The sequence below is a fragment of the Thalassophryne amazonica genome, chromosome 8 (assembly GCF_902500255.1).
Source record: "Thalassophryne amazonica chromosome 8, fThaAma1.1, whole genome shotgun sequence".
NCBI classification, from domain to species: domain Eukaryota; kingdom Metazoa; phylum Chordata; class Actinopteri; order Batrachoidiformes; family Batrachoididae; genus Thalassophryne; species Thalassophryne amazonica.
This window is the reverse complement of record NC_047110.1, coordinates 91,690,614-91,717,940: the sequence shown is the minus strand read 5'-3', so window position 1 is coordinate 91,717,940 and position 27,327 is coordinate 91,690,614. Positions and strand designations below refer to the sequence as shown.

The 27,327-nt window shown below is 41.5% G+C and overlaps 1 protein-coding gene across 1 annotated transcript; it reads left to right on the top strand.

Moving 5' to 3' along the window:
• The first annotated feature begins 1,793 nt into the window (after positions 1–1,793).
• Positions 1,794–25,331, top strand: parp12a (poly (ADP-ribose) polymerase family, member 12a). Its single transcript, XM_034176984.1, has 9 exons — positions 1,794–2,160; positions 12,566–12,701; positions 12,814–13,078; positions 13,178–13,327; positions 21,843–22,032; positions 22,194–22,353; positions 24,774–25,009; positions 25,122–25,190; positions 25,279–25,331. The coding sequence occupies exons 1-9, from the start codon at positions 1,841–1,843 to the stop codon at positions 25,292–25,294; spliced, it is 1,542 nt and encodes a 513-aa protein (XP_034032875.1). The 5' UTR covers positions 1,794–1,840; the 3' UTR covers positions 25,295–25,331.
• The last annotated feature ends 1,996 nt before the right edge of the window (positions 25,332–27,327 follow it).

Here is a 27,327-nt window from a genome sequence, read left to right as displayed (position 1 = left end):
GGGAATATTTGAGTACAATTTAAAGAAAATCTGAGACAAAGTGCATGAAGCCCCTCAAATATTCTTTGAATTGACATGGAATGACCCAAAGGAGTTTTTCCTTCCCACTGTTGCCTATGTCCTTGCTCAGGTGGATTGGCAAGGTTAGACCTACCAGTGACATAGCAACCTCAGCACAGGCCCCAGTGCAAGATACATTGACGGGCCCTACGTGCATATAACTAGTCATTAGGCTTACGTGTGCAATTTCAATTTAATTTATTTAAAAGGGACCATGTGCAATTAAAACATAAATGTTACCATTTGATGCATTGTACCAGAGTGAGCCTTAGGCTAATTTGCATCCGCAGTCCCAATCATGCACTTGTTCGCGCCCACCCACACTATGAGGTCTATATAGATTTTTACTAAGTGTGTTGGATTTTACAATCAAATAAATGAACTGCTTTATTGTAGAAGGAAAGGTGATGTAACACAGTGGTAAACATACCACTGTCCCAGCTTTTTTGAAACGTGTTGCAGGCATTCATTTCAAAATGAGCAAATATTTGTACAAAAACAATAAAGTTTATCAGTTTGAACATTAAATATCTTGTCTTTGTGGTGTATTAAATTGAATATAGGTTGAAGAGGATTTGCAAATCATTGTATTCTGTTTTTATTTACATTTTAGACAATGTCCCAACTTTACTGGAATTGGGGTTGTATAAGCAAAAAAAAAGTTGTTTTTATTGCTCTGGTGCATTAGTGTACTTCAGTGAAATAATTTAGGTTTTATTTGTAGGTTTATTCATGGAAAGTGAGACAATCTGCTTCTCAACCTTTTTTCAAGTAAATTCAATGTGTTTTAATATAGAGGGTTTTCAATCAGATGACCGATTTGCTGCAGGACAGGTGCCGTCTCCATTCTGGATTACAAGGAGGCTGGCGCGTGATAGAAAAATGGAGAGAATGTACGGTTATTACGATGCTTTAAATCCTCAAGATAAAGCTATTTGTCGTGATAGATGTGTAGCAGTTGGTTCAGTGGATCCGTATCTTATACCAGATAATGAATTTAGTGGTGATGTAACGAACTGGCCGACAGTGTCACACTGCGATATTGTGAACTAGGAAGCTGCCGACCAGGTCAGCCTCGCCGGCCTCCTGCAGAGCATCACGGCGGAGCTCTGAAAGCGGAGGTCGATCTTGAAGTCATGAGCGATTTCTCTCCACTGAACTATATTCAGTGTTTCTCTCACCAGGCGCTAGAAGGGCAGCTTGCAGATCAGCAGCTCGGTGCTGGAGGACCACAATGTAAATAAGCATCCATATTGGAAGCGTTCTTGTGTGATCCTCGGCAGTATTTTTATGTATTCTTATATCATTTTATTGCCAAATAAAATAAAATAAAATTCTGGGAGCAGTGGATTTCTGTTAGCGGCAGATCTCTCTCAGCGCCACGGTGCTGTGAGGCTTCTTCACACCGACGTTGAAGCTTCTGCAATTGTTCGCCAAATGCACGTAGCGTATCACAGCAGCCACCGCGTCGTAATCCAGAATGGCCGTGGGACACAAAATGACATGACCGATACATCACATGAAAACCCTCTATACAGTACAGCATAAGCTTATTTCATTTGGTTGAACGTTTCCAAAAAACTAACTTCTGCAAACATGGTGTTTGTTTGGAGCTATTTGCTTGGTTTTAATCCCAAAATCTATCCCTAACAATTATGCCCCCCCCCCCCCCCCCCCCCATAAAAACTGGATCCGCCCCTGTCACTTTTGTGTTTCGTTTCCGTGTTATCAGCCTTGCCTAAGTTTCACAGTAAGAACGACTCGAAGGGGCTGACTCGGAATGGCCACAATCATCTCTAAATTTATCACAAAGACCCTTTGCGACAATGAGGGGTGTTTGGAGTTCAGGACCCTGGAGGGGAAGATCTCAGAGTTTTACACGGTAGCAGAGCCAATTCTGCGGTCCGTGCTGTTCGACGAAGAGAAAATAGCCATCAGGAGAGGCAGAGAAGAGGCCTCCGCCGGCCAAATAATCAGTCCGGACAGCCTGGTCCTGGCCAAAACCAGCCTGTGGATCTGTCAGAAACGAGCTGGAGAATGTACAGGATGTGAGGGTTTACATCTGTGCAAGTTTTATGTTTGCGGAGCCTGCATGTTCGGGTAAGTCACACCGAACTTCATGCTACAGACTCGGGTGGACACCGGGAGGATTGACCTTCCATACACAGTAAAGCTGATTCTCTCCTGCAGAAGAGTTTAAAGGGAGTGACAAGTTGAAAGAAAAAACAGTTCCGCCGTGACAAGTGACAACACTGTCAGGAGGAAAAACAAAACAAAACAACGATTTGAGACCGTACTTTACTCACTGGCACCACCTGGTGGTGAAAACAGTATATCATTATCCACAGCTTTTGATTTGTGTGGACTGTTTTCTGAATGCAGGTTATCGTTTTTATACACATGGTGTTGGAAGCGCACATCATGTGTAGAAACAGACAGAAGAACTCGAGTGTAGAACCATACGGGAACCCACACTCTCACGAGCGCCAGTAGTTTAGGCGGACGCTCTCGTTTTGGCCGAACTTCTAGATAGTTTTTGGGTATTCTGTATTAGTACGCGCCTGAGGCCGACGTGCTTGATGAATTCCTGCGCAAAACGTAGTTCCTGTGAGATAATGATTATATCTCATCTAAGTTAATTCTAAAATTTACCAGTAATAAAATTATAAAGATAACTGAAGTTTTAAGAGTGGCTGTAATAAATATTTAAGAAACTTAAAGGTTATGACCAACTTCACTTGTTATTGCTCAAGCACATTGTAAACATTGACATGATGCAGTTTGTTGCGGAAGAGTTTGGAAAGATATCATCGGAATGGTTTGATTACCATTTACAGTTGGCGATGAAAGACTTGGGTGTTAATAATAGAAAATCTTGAATCTTCGACTGGACTGGGTTGCTTGACGCGAGGACGTTTCGCTTCAAATCGCAGAAGCTTCCTCAGGTAAAATTCTTGCTCTGGTAGTCTGACTTCTGTCTTAACTACCTCCAAAACCTGGAGAAAGAGGGACTCATCGACAGGCATGCATACTACAGACTGTACCCTGGGGGCACCACTTCATGCATCTATGGGCTGCCCAAAATCCACAAACAGGATGTGCCACTCAGGCCTATTGTATGTAGCACAGATTCCATCACTTACAATTTGGCCAAGCACCTCAAGTGGATTTTGGCTCCTCTAGTGGGTAACTCAGACCACCATGTGGAGAACACACAAGAATTTGTGAACAAGATTAAGGACCTTCAGCTGGAGGCAGCTGAAACTATGGTGTCATTTGATGTGACATCGTTGTTCACCTGCATCCCCACCGCTGAGGCTGTCTCAGCTGTGAGGCAGAGACTGCTGGAGGATGTGTCTCTACTTGAAAGGACCAAACGCACACCAGACCACATCTGCCAACTCTTGGAGATCTGTCTTAACACCACGTATTTCCTGTTTAGGGGGAATTACTACAGGCAGATCCATGGTTGTGCGATGGGGTCTCCGATATCCCCCATTGTGGCCAATCTGTACATGGAGCGAGTGGAGAAGAGAGCCTTGACGTCTTTCACGGGCATCCTTCCCAGTCACTGGTTCAGATATATCGATGACACATTGGTTAAAATCAAGCAACAGGAGGTTGAGGACTTTACAGAACACATCAACTCGGTGGACTCCAATATCAAGTTCACACGTGAGGATGCCAGAAACAACCCATCCATCCATCCATCCATCTTGTACCGCTTAGTCCAATTAAGGGACGCGGGGGGCTGGAGCCTATCCCAGCAGTCATAGAGCGCGAGGCGGTGTACACTCAGGACAGGACGCTAGTCTGTCGCAGGGCCACAAATAGACAAACAAACACAGACACACCCACACACACACCTACAGACAATTTTAAAGGTCCCAGTCCACCTAACCCGCATGTCTTTGGATGTGGGAGGAAACCGGAGCACCTGGAGGAAACCCACGCAAACACAGGGAGAACAATTCAATTCAATCAATCAATTTTTTTATATAGCGCCAAATCACAACAAACAATTGCCCCAAGGCGCTTTATATTGTAAGGCAAGGCCATACAATAATTATGTAAAACCCCAACGGTCAAAACGACCCCCTGTGAGCAAGCACTTGGCTACAGTGGGAAGGAAAAACTCCCTTTTAACAGGAAGAAACCTCCAGCAGAACCAGGCTCAGGGAGGGGCAGTCTTCTGCTGGGACTGGTTGGGGCTGAGGGAGAGAACCAGGAAAAAGACATGCTGTGGAGGGGAGCAGAGATCGATCACTAATGATTAAATGCAGAGTGGTGCATACAGAGCAAAAAGAGAAAGAAACAGTGCATCATGGGAACCCCCCAGCAGTCTACGTCTATAGCAGCATAACTAAGGGATGGTTCAGGGTCACCTGATCCAGCCCTAACTATAAGCTTTAGCAAAAAGGAAAGTTTTAAGCCTAATCTTAAAAGTAGAGAGGGTGTCTGTCTCCCTGATCTGAATTGGGAGCTGGTTCCACAGGAGAGGAGCCTGAAAGCTGAAGGCTCTGCCTCCCATTCTACTCTTACAAACCCTAGGAACTACAAGTAAGCCTGCAGTCTGAGAGTGAAGCACTCTATTGGGGTGATATGGTACTACGAGGTCCCTAAGATAAGATGGGACCTGATTATTCAAAACCTTATAAGTAAGAAGAAGAATTTTAAATTCTATTATAGAATTAACAGGAAGCCAATGAAGAGAGGCCAATATGGGTGAGATATGCTCTCTCCTTCTAGTCCCCGTCAGTACTCTAGCTGCAGCATTTTGAATTAACTGAAGGCTTTTTAGGGAACTTTTAGGACAACCTGATAATAATGAATTACAATAGTCCAGCCTAGAGGAAATAAATGCATGAATTAGTTTTTCAGCATCACTCTGAGACAAGACCTTTCTGATTTTAGAGATATTGCGTAAATGCAAAAAAGCAGTCCTACATATTTGTTTAATATGCGCTTTGAATGACATATCCTGATCAAAAATGACTCACAGTATTACTAGAGGTCAGGGTAATGCCATCCACAGTAAGGATCTGGTTAGACACCATGTTTCTAAGATTTGTGGGGCCAAGTACAATAACTTCAGTTTTATCTGAGTTTAAAAGCAGGAAATTAGAGGTCATCCATGTCGTTATGTCTGTAAGACAATCCTGCAGTTTAGCTAATTGGTGTGTGTCCTCTGGCTTCATGGATAGATAAAGCTGGGTATCATCTGCGTAACAATGAAAATTTAAGCAATACCGTCTAATAATACTGCCTAAGGGAAGCATGTATAAAGTGAATAAAATTGGTCCTAGCACAGAACCTTGTGGAACTCCATAATTAACTTTAGTCTGTGAAGAAGATTCCCCATTTACATCAACAAATTGTAATCTATTAGACAAATATGATTCAAACCACCGCAGTGCAGTGCCTTTAATACCTATGGCATGCTCTAATCTCTGTAATAAAATTTTATGGTCAACAGTATCAAAAGCAGCACTGAGGTCTAACAGAACAAGCACAGAGATGAGTCCACTGTCCGAGGCCATAAGAAGATCATTTGTAGCCTTCACTAATGCTGTTTCTGTACTATGATGAATTCTAAAACCTGACTGAAACTCTTCAAATAGACCATTCCTCTGCAGATGATCAGTTAGCTGTTTTACAACTACCCTTTCAAGAATTTTTGAGAGAAAAGGAAGGTTGGAGATTGGCCTATAATTAGCTAAGATAGCTGGGTCAAGTGATGGCTTTTTAAGTAATGGTTTAATTACTGCCACCTTAAAAGCCTGTGGTACATAGCCAACTAACAAAGATAGATTGATCATATTTAAGATCGAAGCATTAAATAATGGTAGGGCTTCCTTGAGCAGCCTGGTAGGAATGGGGTCTAATAAACATGTTGATGGTTTGGATGAAGTAACTAATGAAAATAACTCAGACAGAACAATCGGAGAGAAAGAGTCTAACCAAATACCGGCATCACTGAAAGCAGCCAAAGATAACGATACATCTTTGGGATGGTTATGAGTAATTTTTTCTCTAATAGTTAAAATTTTGTTAGCAAAGAAAGTCATGAAGTCATTACTAGTTAAAGTTAATGGAATACTCAGCTCAATAGAGCTCTGACTCTTTGTCAGCCTGGCTACAGTGCTGAAAAGAAACCTGGGGTTGTTCTTATTTTCTTCAATTAGTGATGAGTAGAAAGATGTCCTAGCTTTACGGAGGGCTTTTTTATAGAGCAACAGACTCTTTTTCCAGGCTAAGTGAAGATCTTCTAAGTTAGTGAGACGCCATTTCCTCTCCAACTTACGGGTTATCTGCTTTAAGCTACGAGTTTGTGAGTTATACCACGGAGTCAGGCACTTCTGATTTAAAGCTCTCTTTTTTAGAGGAGCTACAGCATCCAAAGTTGTCTTCAATGAGGATGTAAAACTATTGACGAGATACTCTATCTCACTTACAGAGTTTAGGTAGCTACTCTGCACTGTTGGTATATGGCATTAGAGAACATAAAGAAGGAATCATATCCTTAAACCTAGTTACAGCGCTTTCTGAAAGACTTCTAGTGTAATGAAACTTATTCCCCACTGCTGGGTAGTCCATCAGAGTAAATGTAAATGTTATTAAGAAATGATCAGACAGAAGGGAGTTTTCAGGGAATACTGTTAAGTCTTCTATTTCCATACCATAAGTCAGAACAAGATCTAAGATATGATTAAAGTGGTGGGTGGACTCATTTACTTTTTGAGCAAAGCCAATAGAGTCTAATAATAGATTAAATGCAGTGTTGAGGTTGTCATTCTCAGCATCTGTGTGGATGTTAAAATCGCCCACTATAATTATCTTATCTGAGCTAAGCACTAAGTCAGACAAAAGGTCTGAAAATTCACAGAGAAACTCACAGTAACAACCAGGTGGACGATAGATAATAACAAATAAAACTGGTTTTTGGGACTTCCAATTTGGATGGACAAGACTAAGAGTCAAGCTTTCAAATGAATTAAAGCTCTGTCTGGGTTTTTGATTAATTAATAAGCTGGAATGGAAGATTGCTGCTAATCCTCTGCCCCGGCCCGTGCTACGAGCATTCTGACAGTTAGTGTGACTCGGGGGTGTTGACTCATTTAAACTAACATATTCATCCTGCTGTAACCAGGTTTCTGTAAGGCAGAATAAATCAATATGTTGATCAATTATTATATCATTTACCAACAGGGACTTAGAAGAGAGAGACCTAATGTTTAATAGACCACATTTAACTGTTTTAGTCTGTGGTGCAGTTGAAGGTGCTATATTATTTTTTCTTTTTGAATTTTTATGCTTAAATAGATTTTTGCTGGTTATTGGTAGTCTGGGAGCAGGCACCGTCTCTACGGGGATGGGGTAATGAGGGGATGGCAGGGGGAGAGAAGCTGCAGAGAGGTGTGTAAGACTACAACTCTGCTTCCTGGTCCCAACCCTGGATAGTCACGGTTTGGAGGATTTAAGAAAATTGGCCAGATTTCTAGAAATGAGAGCTGCTCCATCCAAAGTGGGATGGGTGCCGTCTCTCCTAACAAGACCAGGTTTTCCCCAGAAGCTTTGCCAATTATCTATGAAGCCCACCTCATTTTTTGAACACCACTCAGACAGCCAGCAATTCAAGGAGAACATGCGGCTAAACATGTCACTCCCGGTCTGATTGGGGAGGGGCCCAGAGAAAACTACAGAGTCCGACATTGTTTTTGCAAAGTTACACACCGATTTAATGTTAATTTTAGTGACCTCCGATTGGCGTAACCGGGTGTCATTACTGCCGACGTGAATTACAATCTTACCAAATTTACGCTTAGCCTTAGCCAGCAGTTTCAAATTTCCTTCAATGTCGCCTGCTCTGGCCCCCGGAAGACAATTGACTATGGTTGCTGGTGTCGCTAACTTCACATTTCGCAAAACAGAGTCGCCAATAACCAGAGTTTGATCCTCGGCGGGTGTGTCGTCGAGTGGGGAAAAACGGTTAGAGATGTGAACGGGTTGGCGGTGTACACAGGGCTTCTGTTTAGAACTACGCTTCCTCCTCACAGTCACCCAGTCAACCTGCTTTCCCGGCTGCTCGGGATCTGCCAGGGGGTAACTAACGGCGGCTAAGCTACCTTGGTCTGCACCGACTACAGGGGCCTGGCTAGCTGTAGAATTTTCCACGGTGTGGAGCCGAGTCTCCAATTCGCCCAGCCTGGCCTCCAAAGCTACGAATAAGCTACACTTATTACAAGTACCGTTACTGCTAAAGGAGGCCGAGGAATAACTAAACATTTCACACCCAGAGCAGAAAAGTGCGGGAGAGACAGGAGAAGCCGCCATGCTAAATCGGCTAAGAGCTAGTAGCTACGCTAAGCTAGCGGATTCCTAAAAACACGCAAAGTGAATATTGTGTAAATAATTTAGAGGTGATTCAGCAGAAGGAGTGCTTTAGTTAAGGCACGTAAAGATTACACTGGGAAACAAATCGTAATCTAGATAACTAGATCAATCTAACTGCGCAGATTAAACAGCTAACAGATACAGAAAAACACCGCTGTGCTCCGGAACAGGAAGTGATACAATACCGCAGTGAGAGCCAACCACCAGTAGAGGCAATGACCAATTTCAAGAACATGCAAACTCCACACAGAAAGGCCACGGGAAACGAACCCACAACCTTCTCGCTGTGAGGCAACAGTGCTAACCACTAAGCCACCGTGCTGCCCTCGCCAGAAACAACCATTTAGCCTTTTTGGACTGTGATGTTACGATTGGAGAGAACAGGCAGCTCCAGACAGGGTTTTACAGAAAACCCACTCACACTGACCAATATCTGCTCTTTGGCTCAAACCACCCCCTTGAACACAAGCTCGGGGTGATCAGGACTCTTCAACACAGAGCCCTACAGGTGCCCACAACTGCAGAGGGAAGGGCTAAAGAGCAACAACGTGTCCAGAAAGCCCTCACAGTATGTGGGTACCCACGATGGTCCCTGGACAAAGTGCAGAAGTCCCAGAGAACAGAGAGACAGAGACAAGAAGAAGAGGAGTGTCTCTCCCTTATTTAACAATAGTAGGGGAAGAACTACAGAGGATCTTCAGACAGCACAAAATCCCAGTTTACTTTAAACCTGTTAACACCTTGAGACAGAAATTAGTTCACCCTAAGGACAGGATCCCTAGTTACAAACAGAGAAATGTAGTGTATTCTATCAGATGTCAGGAAAACTGTAACGAACACTACATAGGTGAGACTAAGCAACCTTTACATAAAAGGCTATACCACCTGGACAACTGAGAGCCTACACTGAAACTTGGGTGTTAACTTCGTGTTCAAGTCAGATCAAGAAGCTGCACTGAAAGAGATCTATCTGGGAAGAGACACATTCTGTGTGTTGTTGCTCCAACGAGAGTGGCACACTGAGCAGGGTGGCGAAAATAGTCCAGCGAGCTCCAGCTGTGGGCACGAGCTATTCCACAATTCAATAATAGCAGAGATGTCAGTCCACTGTGAGCGGCACTCTGAGCAGAGTGATGGGAACCATCCACTGATCTGTATATAGTGCTGGATCGCTCATTGGCCAATGTTTCTGAAGCAAATTGGCCGCCATATTACCACTCCCATGTTCTGCTCTTTAACCAGGCACATGCAACTTTATTCTTTGTGATGTTAAAAAAAAAAAACCTTCATGTGCAGCTAGCTATAAACCGCAAATTGCGAGTTCAAAGGCTGTGGACGAACATTTCACCTGTGAGTATGATTGAAATGGAAAGTAATGAACAATAATTTGAAGTGTTCTATTCCTTATTCCAGCATCTAGGCATAGATAATAATAACGATGATGATGATAATAATAATAGGTCGCTTGGCTTCTGTGTAGCCACATGTTGAGTTTTGTGTTGGACGAACTATTTTAAGACATTTATTAGGTCTACTTGTGTATAGTTTTGGAGCTTAGGTGTTGTTGCTACAAGCTTTATTACTAATATCAGGCTGAAGCTCACAGAGCTATGCAAGGGAAAAACCACCTCTCCTGTAGCTAGTTAAGTGGTGTTTTATTCTTTTAGTGCAACTATTAGAAAAAATCAACTATTGCTATATTATTCATCATGACTTTTATTATCCATCCAATTTTGTTCATGATATAGTACCAATATATACATATATCAATAAGCTTGCTGATGATTACACAAAACCTGTATAAACCTTGATTAAAGAATCATAATTTTTAGAATTGAGAATAGAAGTGGAGAATGTGTCAAAGTACTAAAAGAAAGAAAGGAAATAAATCAAATAGCTAATCATGACAAACATATATTAGGAGGGATGAAGGTTACATTATCTGGAGAACAAAAATGAAGAAATGAGAGAATCAGCTCACTTATTACTCCAAATTGTTGACATTCTAATAAGCCGTCTATGTGCGGTCCGCATAACTTGTGAGTGGTAAGATGGCCGCCAGTCTGCGTCAGCAGTTTGTATGGAGTGTGTGGGCCAATGAGCTATCCAGTGTTATATACAGATCAGTGGTGTGGAATCCATTAGCTTAGCAGGGAAATTAGTGCAGAAAATCCACTATGGTGATTATGCAGTTTATGTTGAAGGGAGGGAAATTTGTCATGTTGAGACTGTGGCCTGTTTCTGCAGACATGTCCATAAAGAGCCTAGATGGAGATGTTCTGCAAACCTAAAACCCATTACTACATTGGATGACATTAAAATTGAGGATGCCCAACTGGGTATTCCTGCAACATAAAATATTTTGTGTCTGCTACTTACAACCCATGTGGAACTTCTTAAACCTATAAACCTCATTCTAGGCATCTTAAGTATGCTACTCTAGAATCACCCCCAAATCCCAATAGTCTAATTGTCAACCCCACTGATTTTGGATCTCATTAATATAAGGTCACTGTCCTCAAAATCACTGTTGACAAACAATCTAATTATGGAACACCTCTTAGATATGATTGGTTTGTGTGAAATCCGGTTTAAACCTACTGCTGTCCTCCCCTTAAATGAAGACTGCCCAGTGGTGTACACATTTAGTCATGTCCCTTGTGATACGAAGCAAGGTGGGGGTGCTGCTCCAATTTATAAATCTGGGTTCAGTTTACTAGCTATCAGGGGTCTAAAATATAATTTGTTTTAATGTCTGACTCCATTCTGCCCAGGATACTACATATAGCAAAAGTCAGAAGAAAATCAACCATGCTATTTTAGGCCCCCAGGTCCATATTCTGAATTCTTAGAGAATTTGGTGAGTTTATCTTGAACTTGGCAACCCGTGCAGATAACATTCTGATTGTTAGTGACTTCAACATTCATATAAATAAGCCTTCTGGCCCCCTCTGCAAATCATTTACAGACATTTTGGTTGTATTAGGATTCCAGCAATACAGTCAGGATTTGACACACATTAGTGTGTCAAATTATTGTCATTAATTTGCAGTATTGCTGTCACAGATATTGACATCATGCTCCTTGCGTTGGTGGTCTCCAATCACTTGCTTATTAAGTTTACAGTCTCATTGCCATGTTTACTGGAACAAGAACCTTATTTATCATTGTGGCGACACATCAACTCTTCAACTACAACCTAACTTGGAGCCAGGCTGCCTGATATCTTAGGGTCACTTTCAGAACATGACCATTCAGGAGATAGTCTTGTGGACAGCTTAAACTCAGCGCTCACACCCACACACATGATCGCTCCATCTATATTAAAACCACGCCCCCCAAAACATAGTCGCTTTCTTTCAGTGATTACTTATGTGGCCTGAGAAAATAAGATAAATAAAGACATTTAAAATCTGTAAAAAGGATAAGCCAAAAGATGTTACAATAGTAAGGCATGTGTACGTTTCAATATTATCATATTTGTATTTAATTTAGATCATGTGGTAGTTTATTTTCTTTTTGCAATTAATAGTTATAATAACTGAGTAAAATTGCATAAAGATGCAAAAAAATATTATTTTGATGTCATAAAATTTTAAAATAGAATTTGCCTGGCAGAACCAACAGTTTGTAATAATAATAATAATAATTATTATTATTATTATTATTATTATTGGTAGTAGTAGCAGCAGCAGCAAGGGTGGTGGCCAATTGGTTAGTACACAAGGTTTCAGTGCGAAGGTTCCTGGTTCAAAAACCCACCCCTGGCACATTTCTTCTTGTAATGTCGAGTTGTGTCAGGAAGGGCGTCTGGTATAAAACGTGCTAAATCAACATGGAGATCCACCTTGAATCTGCTGTGGTGACCCTGAGTGAGAATAAGAGAGCACCTGAAGGGACTTACTTTTTAGTAGTAGTTTAGTAAGCTGTATATGTTTTCAGAAAATTTAAAGATCTTTAAATTATTATTATTATTATTATTATTAAAATAATTTAACTAATGTGCTGTTGGACACTAGAAGGCTTAAATTACAGAATTAAAGCTATCCTGAACTGAAAAACACTTAGTACTAACTAAAAGTGGATGTCATTTTTGTAATACTCTTTTCAGACACAAATGTAAGAATCCACATGACGTAGCTTCACCGTATAATGCAGAGGTTTTGAAGAGACATGGTCTTCACGAGCTGACTGACAAACAGCTGTTCCAGCTGTTACTTCAGAACGATGCTTATCTGCTTCCTGAGGTAGGTTAACTTGGACCAGTGGGACACAGAGGTGTGATTTCAAACCTTGTAATTGTGCAGTTAAAGGAGCTGAAAATCCCTGAATTAAGTCATCCTGTTTACCTGCCTCCAGATATGCTCACATTACAACAAGGGTAATGGTGAGCATGGTTCCTGCAAGTTTAGCACCTCCTGCAAAAATCTTCACATCTGTCAGCACTATCTCCAAGGTGACTGCAAGTTTGGCTCCTCCTGTAAGAGAGCCCATAGCATTGATGGGCAAGGTGTAGAGGTCCTGCATGGATTAAGTCCAGAGAATGTTAGGATCCTTCTCAAGAGCTACCAGAATAACTTCATCATCATGAATCATCAGGCGCAACCACCTTTTGGGCTTCCTGGTAAAATATGTCAAAGGACATCGAGTAATACAAATCAGAGCTGTAGCCAATGCTATCCTCATCGATCCTAATCCTAATGGTGTTGTGTTTCACCTGTAGCTCTGCCAGAGGTGAGAAACCAAACCTGCCAGTCTTTAAAGAGCTCCACTCGATCCTCCACGAGTTCTGCTGCTACAGCTAAACCCATAGGTGAAGCTGAGAGGAATGAAATCTGCATCTTCTTCATTCGCGGAGAGTGCAGCTACAAAGGTATTTAAGGATTACTACAAACTACAAATAACAGCTACAGCAGAAATGAGTAATCACCCATGGAGGGTCCATGCCAAATTGTCTTCTGTGCCCTCATTTATCAACTGTTCGTACACACAGATTTGTGCTTAAACCATGCATATAAACATTTCTACATAAAGTGTATAATTTATCAACTTGTACTTTGAAATGTGGGTAAATGTACAGACAGCATCTAGTGGTAGAACAGGGAAACTGCAACTAGAAAGCATTGCTGCCATCCCAGCATGCAACCTCATACGTTCTTTATTTCCTCAAATGAATGGGTCCACAATATGTTGCACTAGAAACAGACATGTAGCCTCATTGGTGTCAAAATCTTGAAAAGACACCTGTGTGAACAGCTTTTCACCTCATCAACAGTCATCTTGCTTCCTGCCTTCTGCTACAAGGCATGGAGCAAATAGTTTCCCTCCTGCAATTTTATATTAAAAATGGGCCCACATTATTTTTGTTGCTCAGATTTCATTAGGAGAGGTTTTATCATAATACAGACAGCAGTGTGGTGATGTCACGGTAGCACAAAGGATTCTGCAACAACTGTAACAACAAATAGTGTGCTCGGAAGGTTTTATGCTGGTTCTTGTGGTGAAATTGTTGAAGCTTTTAACCCACCTATTATCCTCAGATATTCCTAACACATTTTACCCTTGGGGGCAATCTGACCCCAGGGATATTTACCTCCAGAAAATGATTTGCAGAAAATTGTTGACAAAGTCTTTGAGTCAGACACTTTATTTGTTGAATACATAATTAAACCTTGACCTGTCCTCTAGCACCACCATCAGGCCGAACTTTTAAATTTGAATTAATTTATCTTGAAAAGTTTTCATCCATATTTACTGAGAACATTAATAACCACAAGAGTATGAACCCTATTGGTTTTGGTGATGATATGACCTTTTCTGCAGCGCCACCATCAGGTCAAACCTTCAGTTTTAGAGTTAGTGTATCTTGAAAATCTTTCATCCAAATTGTATCTCATTTGGGGTGCCCATTCATGACTCTCACAGAATGAAGCATATTGATTGATGTTGGTGGCTATCCCTTTCATAAACATATTTGCTTATTTTTATCTCAGTTTTTTGTAATGTATTTGTGGTTAGTCACTATAAAGACTCACTCACCCCTCCTCTTTTGTTATCCAGGCTTGGGACCGGTATCGCTGACTGAACAGTCCCCCTAAAAATTGGTCTGCCCTGCCTTCATTCATTTCAGAGCGTCAGCATAGTCATTTCTAAACATCAGCTGCGATCCACTGAATATCACCTCATTTCTGCTTAAAACTGTACTCCAGTCATCATCTATCTCAGCGACAGATATCTGAAGCTTTTGTACAACAATCATTTCCACATAAATTCAGCATTATTTCATAATAAAAGACAGCTGAATGATCAGAGCGCCACAGCAGCATGGCAAACGTCTGATGTGCTGTTGCACCTACGTCATTTTGGTGCGTCAGTAGCGAAACTTGTTTTTGCTTAAAACTGACTTTAGAATTATTTAAGAGGTTTTACTTTGTCATCTGATGGTTAATAATCACATTATTCCCTTTGATCGCTTTGAGTGTAGAGAGTCAGTCTGAGATGTGCTGCTGTGGTCCCAAATGACATATGCGCAGTGAAGGCAGGGTGGACCAATTTTTCGGGGGGACAGTTTGGTCAGCAACACTGGCAGTGGCAGAGATAGAGATTTTTTGTTGTTGTTTTTTTTGCTGTGTGTGAGGGGGTTTACATGTTTGAAAATTAACCCAGATGTGAAAGAGAAAATCATAGTGAGGACATCAGTCACATAGTCAGAACTTGGAACACTTCTTTATTCACACAGTCAAGCTTCTACTCTGAACTACTTTATACAGGATGTGCAGAGAATGTGTGCATGCTCCTTGCAGACATATTTCTTGCATAGCGAACATGTCATGCCGGCCTTAGAATCATTTCGGGTAGGACAAACCTGCCACTTGCCACCTGCCACATTTCTTGCCTGTGGATTGTACCATTGGAGGAGATGGGGTGTTTGTCTCTGTATGTCCAGCCCAGTCATTTGTTTTTCGTGCGCCCGTCACGAAATGAGTCAAATTTTCGTGACAGGGTTTTTTTTTAACTCACTATTACTACCCCTACTCCTACCCCCAACCCTAACCATAACCACCCCAACCCTCCCACTTCACTTTTAATTTCGTGCAGCCATCACGGAATGAATTAGAGTGAATTCATGCTGCCATGACGAAAATGAGGCGCTTTTCGTCACAATATCACAAACCAATAGTTTAATATATATTTCGTGCTGCTGAATCACGACTTGCCGTGAGACCAGGTTGGTATGTCCTTCACAATAGCTGCAGCTGCTGTTGGTGCTCTTGGAAGGCACAGTCTGACCAGTGCATTACCAAGGTTCTCCAAGAAAATCCTCCGTTCAGTTTTGCCCTGTTCCAGTCCACCGTATCACAAACGCATTGTATCCACTCACATCAATGATGTGGAAGAAGATGTCAGGGGCAACGGGTAGTCATGTGTCAACAGCTGTATGTAGCTGTGACCTTGTCAAGGTTGTCCACCCCTCCCTTTGTCTCATTGTAGTCCAGCACCATTTGTAGCTTTTTGTCTTCTCTGCTACTCAGGGCAGCATCTTTGTACATGGTGCAGAGCAGAAGGACATTTTTCCCTTGCTTGGGGCAATAGAAGACCACAGTTGCTTTGTCAGTGAAGGCAAACACTGAAGATGTTACCTTCCTGTTCAAGACAGCAAGAAGTTCAGAGAGAAGCTCAGGTTTATTCTTTCTCACTGTCCCCAACATCATAACCTTCCTTGTGAGCAGTTCCTCACCCAGGGCATAAGATGTGAAAAAATTAACACATGTAATATTATGCCTGTGCAGTCCTTTAGCCAAATCAGGCACAACCCTTGTGCCCTGATTTTTTTTTTCCTGGTGCTTTGCCAGGAGAGTTGCCTGTGTAAACCTGCACATTCCAGGCAAAGCTGGACTGTGCATCACATGCTGCCTATATTTTGATGCCATATTTGACAGGTTTGCTGGACATATATTGTCAGAATGGACAATGCCCACGAAGCACAACCAAGCACTCATCAACAGTCAGGTGAGGGCCTGGATTGTAAAGCAGGGGTAAACGCTGCACCCACTTGTCCCACACATCCCTTATTGCTGCAAGTTTGTCACATTCTCATCAACCCTGCCTTGTTTTTTTTTTTTATCAAAGCATATGACATGGGACAAAACTTAGAATGTCTTCAGAGACATGATGGCTGGAAATATTGCCCTTCCAGTCTCAACGTTCCAACAGTTTGCTGTTGCTTCACCTTTTAGTTTGTAAACTCCTGCTAAAATGAGCAGGCCGATGTAGGCTTCGAAGTCAAGTACATCCAAGTCTTTCCAACTGTCCCCATACACACGCTTCCCCTCTAAATTTGGCATCCCAAGAACAATATTTTCAATCGATGGTGTTATGAAGAGCTTGAATGATGACTTGATGTCTTCAACATGGCTGACTGCCTTGAACCATCTTGATAATATTAGCAGCGCTAAGTCTACTTTGCTGCTGAAGTGGGGAAAGGGACCATATTATCTTTTCATTTTTAGAAAGATGATATATGTCTGCTGGTGGTTGAGTGACCACAGGAGGGTCAATGCTGTCATTCTCATCAGATGAAAATGTCTCAGAATCAGGGTCCTCCTCAACGCAATCCTCTGTCTCACACACATTCTCCTCTATGTCATTTTCACTGTCAAAGAGCTGTTCCAAAACAGCATTGACAGTCAACCTTTTCCCAAAGGACATTTTCAATAGAGAGAGAGTGTGCAGATATCAGTACACACAGAGCACAATGAGGAATGATTTGGATAGAGGGCTGCCGTGCAAGCTTTGAGATGTTTGCTCCTCCCTTATTTTGCATGGCCTAGCAGTGTCCAGGACATTATGTCCTTGCAGGAATAACCCGCCCTCCTCAGCGCGGCATATATATCAGTTCTACTTCGGTAGGTGTGAGTAGGTCACACATACTCACACACATTTATGCCCATGGTGAAAGTTCTCATGAGAATATTGTTTCTTCTCCCCCATGTCATGTATCAACTCAAAAGTATCAACTCTGCACCGGCAGGTGTGGGGATGTTAGGTCACACATGGCTCACACACAGAAGTTTTACACAGCTAAAACAGTTCGGGGTCAAATTGACCCCAGAGGAACACGAATGTGTGCAATATGTTATCAGCCACTCCCTTCTTTTCACTCGGGATCGTCACAGCAGATCCAAGGTGGATCTACATGTTGATTTGGCACAGGTTTTATGCCAGTACCCCCTCCTGACACAGCTCCACATTACATGGAGAAATGTAGCAGGGTTAGTGTAGAAAAGGCCCCAAGGTTAAGGCTTAGTGTGTTTATAGATGTAGTGTTGGTCGGCTCATCTCCACTACAGTTGGGGTTTGAACCAGGAACCTTCCGCACTGAAACCAAGCACATTAACGACTTGGCTACTGCCCAGGAAAAGTCAGGAAATATGAGGAAAAAAAAAAGTCAGCTATTATTTTTTGAATGATAAACATTAAATGAGGTCAAAATGATCCCAAGGATAATAGGAGCTTGCTAAAATTATGTCCATAAGTGACTTTTGATGTCTAAATTACAAAACAATACAGTATGTGACACCATGGTCGTTACAAATGGTTCAGTTCAAAACGACCGGTGGACTTATCGTCGCCACCTAGTATTGCCACTCACTGTATTTATTTTTGTCATCTCACTGCTGTGCCCACACACAAATACCTCGATCTCCGTTTCACAAAAGGTGCTTTTCTTTGCTCTCTTTACTGATGTCTGTGTAACCAGCGTGCACCTGTTTGATAAATACAGGATTTTTTTGTTGTTGTTGTACTTCCACAGATCAATCAATCAATCAATCAATCAACTTTTTTCTTGTATAGCGCCAAATCACAACAAACAGTTGCCCCAAGGCGCTCCACATTGCAAGGCAAGGCCATACAATAATTATGAAACACAGTCTACGTCTAAAGCAACATAACCAAGGGATGGTCCAGGATCACCCGATCCAGCCCTAACTATAAGCCTTAGCTGAAAAGGAAAGTTTTAAGCCTAATCTTAAAAGTAGAGAGGGTATCTGTCTCCCTGATCTGAATTGGGAGCTGGTTCCACAGGAGAGGAGCCTGAAAGCTGAAGGCTCTGCCTCCCATTCTACTCTTACAAACCCTAGGAACTACAAGTAAGCCCGCAGTCTGAGAGCGAAGCGCTCTAATGGGGTAATATGGTACTACGAGGTCCCTAAGATAAGATGGGACCTGATTATTCAAAACCTTATAAGTAAGAAGAAGAATTTTAAATTCTATTCTAGCATTAACAGGAAGCCAATGAAGGGAGGCCAACACGGGTGAGATATGCTCTCTCCTGCTAGTCCCCGTCAGTACTCTAGCTGCAGCATTCTGAACCAACTGAAGGCTTTTTAGGGAACTTTTAGGACAACCTGATAATAATGAATTACAATAGTCCAGCCTAGAGGAAATAAATGCATGAATTAGTTTTTCAGCATCACTCTGAGACAAGACCTTTCTGATTTTAGAGATATTGCGTAAATGCAAAAAGGCAGTCCTACATATTTGTTTAATATGCGCTTTGAATGACATATCCTGATCAAAAATAACTCCAAGATTTCTCACAGTATTACTAGAGATCAGGGAAATGCCATCCAGAGTAACGATCTGGTTAGACACCATGCTTCTAAGATTTGTGGGGCCAAGTACAATAACTTCAGTTTTATCTGAGTTTAAAAGCAGGAAATTAGAGGTCATCCATGTCTTTATGTCTGTAAGACAATCCTGCAGTTTAGCTAATTGGTGCGTATCCTCTGGCTTCATGGATAGATAAAGCTGGGTATCATCTGCGTAACAATGAAAATTTAAGCAATACCGTCTAATAATACTGCCCAAGGGAAGCATGTATAAAGTGAATAAAATTGGTCCTAGCACAGAACCTTGTGGAACTCCATAATTAACTTTAGTCTGTGAAGAAGATTCCCCATTTACATGAACAAACTGTAATCTATTAGACAAATATGATTCAAACCACCGCAGCGCAATGCCTTTAATACCTATGACATGCTCTAATCTCTGTAATAAAATTTTATGGTCAACAGTATCAAAAGCAGCACTGAGGTCCAACAGAACAAGCACAGAGATAAGTCCACTGTCCGAAGCCATAAGAAGATCATTTGTAACCTTCGCTAATGCTGTTTCTGTACTATGATGAATTCTAAAACCTGACTGAAACTCTTCAAATAGACCATTCCTCTGCAGGTGATCAGTTAGCTGTTTTACAACTACCCTCTCAAGAATCTTTGAGAGAAAAGGAAGGTTGGAGATTGGCCTATAATTAGCTAAGATAGCTGGGTCAAGTGATGGCTTTTTAAGTAATGGTTTAATTACTGCCACCTTAAAGGCCTGTGGTACATAACCAACTAACAAAGATAGATTGATCATATTTAAGATTGAAGCATTAAATAATGGTAGGACTTCCTTGAGCAGCCTGGCAGGAATGGGGTCTAATAAGCATGTTCATGGTTTGGATGAAGTAACTAATGAAAATAACTCAGACAGAACAATCGGAGAGAAAGAGTCTAACCAAATACCGGCATCACTGAAAGCAGCCAAAGATAGCGATACATCTTTGGGATGGTTATGAGTAATTTTTTCTCTAATAGTCAAAATTTTGTTAGCAAAGAAAGTCATGAAGTCATTACTAGTTAAAGTTAATGGAATACTCAGCTCAATAGAGCTCTGACTCTTTGTCAGCCTGGCTACAGTGCTGAAAAGAAACCTGGGGTTGTTCTTATTTTCTTCAATTAGTGATGAGTAGAAAGATGTCCTAGCTTCACGAAGGGCTTTCTTATAGAGCAACAAACTCTTTTTCCAGGCTAAGTGAAGATCTTCTAAATTAGTGAGACGCCATTTCCTCTCCAACTTACGGGTTATCAGCTTTAAGCTACGAGTTTGTGAGTTATACCACGGAGTCAGACACTTCTGATTTAAAGCTCTCTTTTTCAGAGGAGCTACAGCATCCAAAGTTGTCTTCAATGAGGATGTAAAACTATTGACAAGATACTCTAACTCCCTTACAGAGTTTAGGTAGCTACTCTGCTCTGTGTTGGTATATGACATTAGAGAACATAAAGAAGGAATCATATCCTTAAACCTAGTTACAGCGCTTTCTGAAAGACTTCTAGTGTAATGAAACTTATTCCCCACTGCAGGGTAGTCCATCAGGGTAAATGTAAATGTTATTAAAAAATGATCAGACAAAAGGGAGTTTTCAGGGAATACTGTTAAGTCTTCTATTTCCATACCATAAGTCAGAACAAGATCTAAGATATGATTAAAGTGGTGGGTGGACTCATTTACTTTTTGAGCAAAGCCAATAGAGTCTAATAATAGATTAAATGCAGTGTTGAGGCTGTCATTCTCAGCATCTGTGTGGATGTTAAAATCGCCCACTATAATTATCTTATCTGAGCTAAGCACTAAGTCAGACAAAAGGTCTGAAAATTCACAGAGAAACTCACAGTAACGACCAGGTGGACGATAGATAATAACAAATAAAACTGGTTTTTGGGACTTCCAATTTGGATGGACAAGACTAAGAGACAAGCTTTCAAATGAATTAAAGCTCTGTCTGGGTTTTTGATTAATTAATAAGCTGGAATGGAAGATTGCTGCTAATCCTCCGCCCCGGCCCGTGCTACGAGCATTCTGACAGTTAGTGTGACTCGGGGGTGTTGACTCATTTAAACTAACATATTCATCCTGCTGTAACCAAGTTTCTGTTAGGCAGAATAAATCAATACGTTGATCAATTATTATATCATTTACCAACAGGGACTTAGAAGAAAGAGACCTAATGTTTAATAGACCACATTTAACTGTTTTAGTCTGTGGTGCAATTGAAGGTGCTATATTATTTTTTCTTTTTGAATTTTTATGCTTAAATAGATTTTTGCTAGTTATTGGTGGTCTGGGAGCAGGCACCGTCTCTACGGGGATGGGGTAATAGGGGGATGGCAGGGGGAGAGAAGCTGCAGAGAGGTGTATAAGACCACAGCTCTGCCTCCTGGTCCCAACGCTAGACAGTCACAGTTTGGAGGATCCCAAAAAATTGGCCAGATTTCTAGAAATGAGAGCTGCTCCCTCTAAAGTGGGATGGATGCCGTCTCTCCTAACAAGACCAGGTTTTCCCCAGAAGCTTTGCCAATTATCAATGAAACAGATGCTAAGTTTTGTTTGTACGACAGTATTTACAACCTTTTCTTCGCACAGTTTAATCAGTGAGAGCCCTAGATTTTTTGTCACAAAGAAATCTTGCAGCCTCTTGACTTTTCACAACACAATTACTCAGCCATCATTTGTTGTACACCAACTCATCCTGTATGTCTGAATGTTTGTGTTGTTTCCAGGTAAATGTCTCCGTGTGCATTACCACCTGCCTTACAGATGGCAGGTTTTGGACAGTGACCATTTCACCTGGAAGGACTTACCCAACATGGAGGACATTGAGAAAGCCTACTGTGACCCAACATGTGATACAAGCCGAACCGATCAACCATCACCCTCTGAGGAGATTTTAAAACGTTTGTCTTTGCAAAGGTGGATGAATGATGCAACACCACACAAAGATAAACTTTGACACTTATTTAACCCTCAAGGATGATTAAACTCTTTTATTCGTATTTAAAGAAATTGTACATTGTTTGTTGACTGTGGGTTGTGTTACATGTCTGGTTTGCTTTTAACACTTCATCACCCAGCAAGCAGCCAGTTGACTTTCTGACAATGACCTATGGAGGGTCTCCGGTCCGCCGCCTGTCCACCGCTTCATCGGTCTCCAAGCTGCCTCACTTCATTCTTACAACACAGTGGCGGTGGTACTGGAAAGATGACAGTGGCACATGGATTGAATTTGGGCAGGTTTGTCAAAAAAATAGCACTGGGGAAAAAAAAAAAAAAGAATCTGTGATCATGTGCAGAACCATTTGTAGTGGAACTGGATATATTTTGATTACAAGGTAATAGTATTCATGAACATGATGAAGGCAAGTGCTACAATAACCAAACATTTGGTCTCAGTGACCTTAACCTTAAATTCCTTGACCTTTGCAAAAATTAATTCTTTAAGGGCAATTTTGGTGTCAAACTTAACTGACAGAAGGTTGGTAGAAATCAGCAAAATGATTTGCCCATCAAACAGGGAAACATGACCTTTGACCCCAGTGATTGACCTTTGAAATATTTGACCTTCTATGGCAATTCCAGAACCCAATTCCATATATGTGGAATGTTTTGTGTAAAACTGAGAAAAATAAATACAACCCCAATTCCAATGAAGTTGGTATGTTGTGTAAAATGTAAATAAAAGCAGAATACAATGATTTGCAAATCCTCTTCAACCTATATTCAACTGAATACACCACAAAGGCAAGACATTTAATGTTCAAACTGATAAACCTTGTTGTTTTGTGCAAATATTTTCTCATTTTGAAATGGATGCCTGCAACATGTTTCAAAAAAGCTGGGACAGTGGTATGTTTACCACTGTTGAAAGAACAACAACATGTCTGGAAAGCCCTCACAGTATGTGGTTACCCACGATGGTCCCTGGATAAAGTGCAAAAGTCTCAAAGAACAAAGAGACCAGACAGACAGGAGACCGAGCCAAGAAGAAGAGGAGTGTCTCTCCCTTATTTAGCAGGAGTTGGGGAAATACTACAGAGGATCTTCAGACAGCACAAAATCCCAGTTTACTTTAAACCTGTTAACACCTTGAGACAGAAATTAGTTCACCCTAAGGACAGGATCCCTAGTTACAAACAGAGCAATGTAGTGTATTCTGTCAGATGTCAGGAAAACTGTAACGAACACTACATAGGTGAGACTAAGCAGCCGCTACACAAAAGGCTATACCAGCACCGTAGAGAGGGCGCCAGTGGACCTCAGTCTGCAGTTCATCTCCACCTTAAAGACACTAACCACACGTTTGAGGACAAGGAAGTTAAAATCTTAGCCAGAGAGAAGAAATGGTTTGAGAGAGGGGTGAAGGAGGCATTCTATGTGAAACAGTTGAAACCCAGCCTTAACCGGGGAGGGGGTCTGAGACACGTTTTGTCCCCTGTTTACAATGGGGTACTCAGATCAAAGCAGTTTCAGTCTTTTGTTCATGGTAATGAGTCATTCACATCATCAGGAGAGGCATCAGTCCCAGCATTAGGAGGGACAGCTGCCCTGTCATTAGGAGGGTGCTAACTAGAGCACAATAGGTGCTAATTAGAGCTATTTTTTTAGTCACTAGCCTATAACAGTCTGCCTCTCGGTAGGAGGGGTCTGGTTAGGTTTAAAACTCCAGCTTTTGTGGCTTCTGTTTATTCTCTACAAGAGTCAAGATAGAACTCAGACGACCAGAGCAAGAATTTTAGCTGAGGAAGCTTCTGCGATTTGAAGTGAAACGTCCTCGCGTCAAGCAACCCAGTCCAGTCGAAGATTCAAGCTTCTCTACTATGTTTACCACTGTGTTACATCACCTTTCCTTCTACAATAAAGCAATTCATTTATTTGATTGTAAAATCCAATACACTTAATAAAAATCTATATAGACCTCATAGTGTTGGTGGGCGCGAACATGTGCATGATTGGGACTGCAGATGCAAATTAGCCTAAGGCTAACTCTGGTGCAATGCATCAAATGGTAACATTTATGTTTTAATTGCACATGTTCCCTTTTAAATAAATTAAACTGAACTTGCACACGTAAGCCTAATAACTAGTAATATGCACGTAGGGTCCGTCAATGTATCTTGCACTGAGGCCTGTGCTGAGGTTGCTATGTCACTGGTAGGTTCTAACCTTGCCAATCCCCATGAGCAAGGACACAGGCAACAGTGGGAAGGAAAAACTCATTTTGGCTTTGCTTTTTTCTTTTGTTTTTGTGAGGAAGAAACTTTAAGCAGACCAGACTCGGGGATGGCCAACTACTTTGGCCACACTAACAATAACAAAAATCGCATGAACAAAATATGACAATATGTCAAACATGGCAAACACAATCAGGAAAGAAAAAGTCTAGTAATGTATATGTGTTCCAAGTTTGGTGGACATCAGAGTGAAAAATCTATATTTTGACCTTCGGCCCCAATGACCTTGACGTTTGGCAAGTCTGGTGTTGACTTTCATCCGCATAATGAGTTTGATAGATATCGGACAAAAGACCTAGGAGAAGAAGGGGAACAAACAGAGTAACACAATGTATATTACAATATACTGTGTATATTTTTTTAATAGGTTTGCTGTTTGATGAGTAACAAATGCTCCACTTTGCTACATTGTTCTCCCAACAGGATGATGGTGGCAAATCAGGGCCCCCCTCATCTCAAACTCTGGAGAAGATCTATCTGGCTGACAAAGAAACAGAGATTAACTTTATGATCAGCAAACACCAGTATATTCTATATCTCAAAGATCCAGCAGGATCCCAGCAGATGTATCAGCAGAACGTCAAATATAAAACCAAACACGAGGTCAGGAGAAGACCGCACTTTGTGTCTGCACGTGATGTAGAGGTTAAACTCGAGAGGTATTTTTATCACTTATTTTGCTTGCTTGATATTAGAAGAAGGTGGTTTAGAAAATCTTCATGTCTCAACTGTTTCCATCAGTCAGAACATTCTTGTTTGTCTCTTTTGTAGCGTGCCACCTACCTCTTCCACTTCCCAGCACACTGGGACAAAAATGCTGTGCCAGATTTTGGATATCAGGTAGCTTTTTTTTTTAATCAGTGTGGTTTCTGATTAATTAATACAACATTATTCTCATAATCAGTGTTTCTATGTACTGTTTTTTCAGATCATTTCCAAAGTGAACGCTTTGGTGATGCGGGACTGTCGTGTGACTATCTGAAAAATTGCGGAAGAGGTGGACATCGGCACTTTTTTGGCACATTCCACTGTGACAGAAGATTTTGGCCATGAAAAGAGTGACGGTGAAATTCGTGCCGAAGCTGCTGACGGCGGAGCAAAAGCACCTTCATGTTGAAGTCTCACAGGACATGCTGGACTCCGAAAAATGATGCCCACCTCTTCTGCAATTTCTCAGATAGTCACACGACTGAAAAGCCACCGCAAGCCGTCTGAATCTTCCGAATGGTTTCCACCTGGCTGTCGCCCAGTTTCTGGCAAAATTTGATGCAGTAGCGCTGCTCCAGTCGTTACGTCATTTTCCTTGCAATGAAAATCTGTCAAGAGCACTACACACGACCTCACACAAATGCTGCTTGCCAGCAACTGACACAATTCACGCATGCGCACGAAGGTTCAAGGTTGGCTCATGCAAGCACACGTGATTCAAATCCATCAGGTTTTTGTAAAAAAAAAAAAAAAAAAAAAGGTCAGATACTTTTCTAACAGCCCTTGTGTGTGTGTGTGTGTGTGTGTGTGTGTGTGTGTGTGTGTGTGTGTGTGTGTGTGTGTGTGTGTGTGTATATATATATATATATATACACTCAACAAAAATATAAACGCAACACTTTTGGTTTTGCTCCCATTTTGTATGAGATGAACTCAAAGATCTAAAACTTTTTCCACATACACAATATCACCATTTCCCTCAAATATTGTTCACAAACCAGTCTAAATCTGTGATAGTGAGCACTTCTTTGCTGAGATAATCCATCCCACCTCACAGGTGTGCCATATCAAGATGCTGATTAGACACCATGATTAGTGCACAGGTGTGCCTTAGACTGCCCACAATAAAAGGCCACTCTGAAAGGTGCAGTTTTATCACACAGCACAATGCCACAGATGTCGCATTATTTGAGGGAGCATGCAATTGGCATGCTGACAGCAGGAATGTCAACCAGAGCTGTTGCTCGTGTATTGAATGTTCATTTCTCTAACATAAGCCGTCTCCAAAGGCGTTTCAGAGAATTTGGCAGTACATCCAACCAGCCTCACAACCGCAGACCACGTGTAACCACACCAGCCCAGGACCTCCACATCCAGCATGTTCACCTCCAAGATCGTCTGAGACCAGCCACTCGGACAGCTGCTGGAACAGTCGGTTTGCATAACCAAAGAATTTCTGCACAAACTGTCAGAAACCGTCTCAGGGAAGCTCATCTGCATGCTCGCCGTCCTCATCGGGGTCTCGACCTGACTCCAGTTCATCATCGTAACCGACTTGAGTGGGCAAATGCTCACATTCGCTGGCGTTTCACACGTTAGAGAGGTGTTCTCTTCACGGATGATGCGAAGGAGATGTGTTGCACTGCATGAGGCAAATGGTGGTCACACCAGATACTGACTGGTATCCCCCCCAATAAAACTAAACTGCACCTTTCAGAGTGGCCTTTTATTGTGGGCAGTCTAAGGCACACCTGTGCACTAATCATGGTGTCTAATCAGCATCTTGATATGGCACACCTGTGAGGTGGGATGGATTATCTCAGCAAAGGAGAAGTGCTCACTATCACAGATTTAGACTGGTTTGTGAACAATATTTGAGGGAAATGGTGATATTGTGTATGTGGAAAAAGTTTTAGATCTTTGAGTTCATCTCATACAAAATGGGAGCAAAACCAAAAGTGTTGCGTTTATATTTTTGTTGAGTGTATATATTATACATACGCTAACAAAACACGTACATAAGTATTCACAGCCTTTGCTATGAAGCTCAAAATTGATCTCAAGGGCATCCAGTTTCCACTGATCATCATTTGAGATGCAAGCCTAGATTTGATGTTTTGGTGAAAAACTTTTGTATTTCTTCATAACTGATGTAAATAAAGTCCAAGACATATTCATTGACTTGGAAATGTTCATGTTCCCATCCCCTGACTTGTCTGAAGAAAACTGGCGATAAAACTGATTATTATTTACAGATATTATCAAGTTT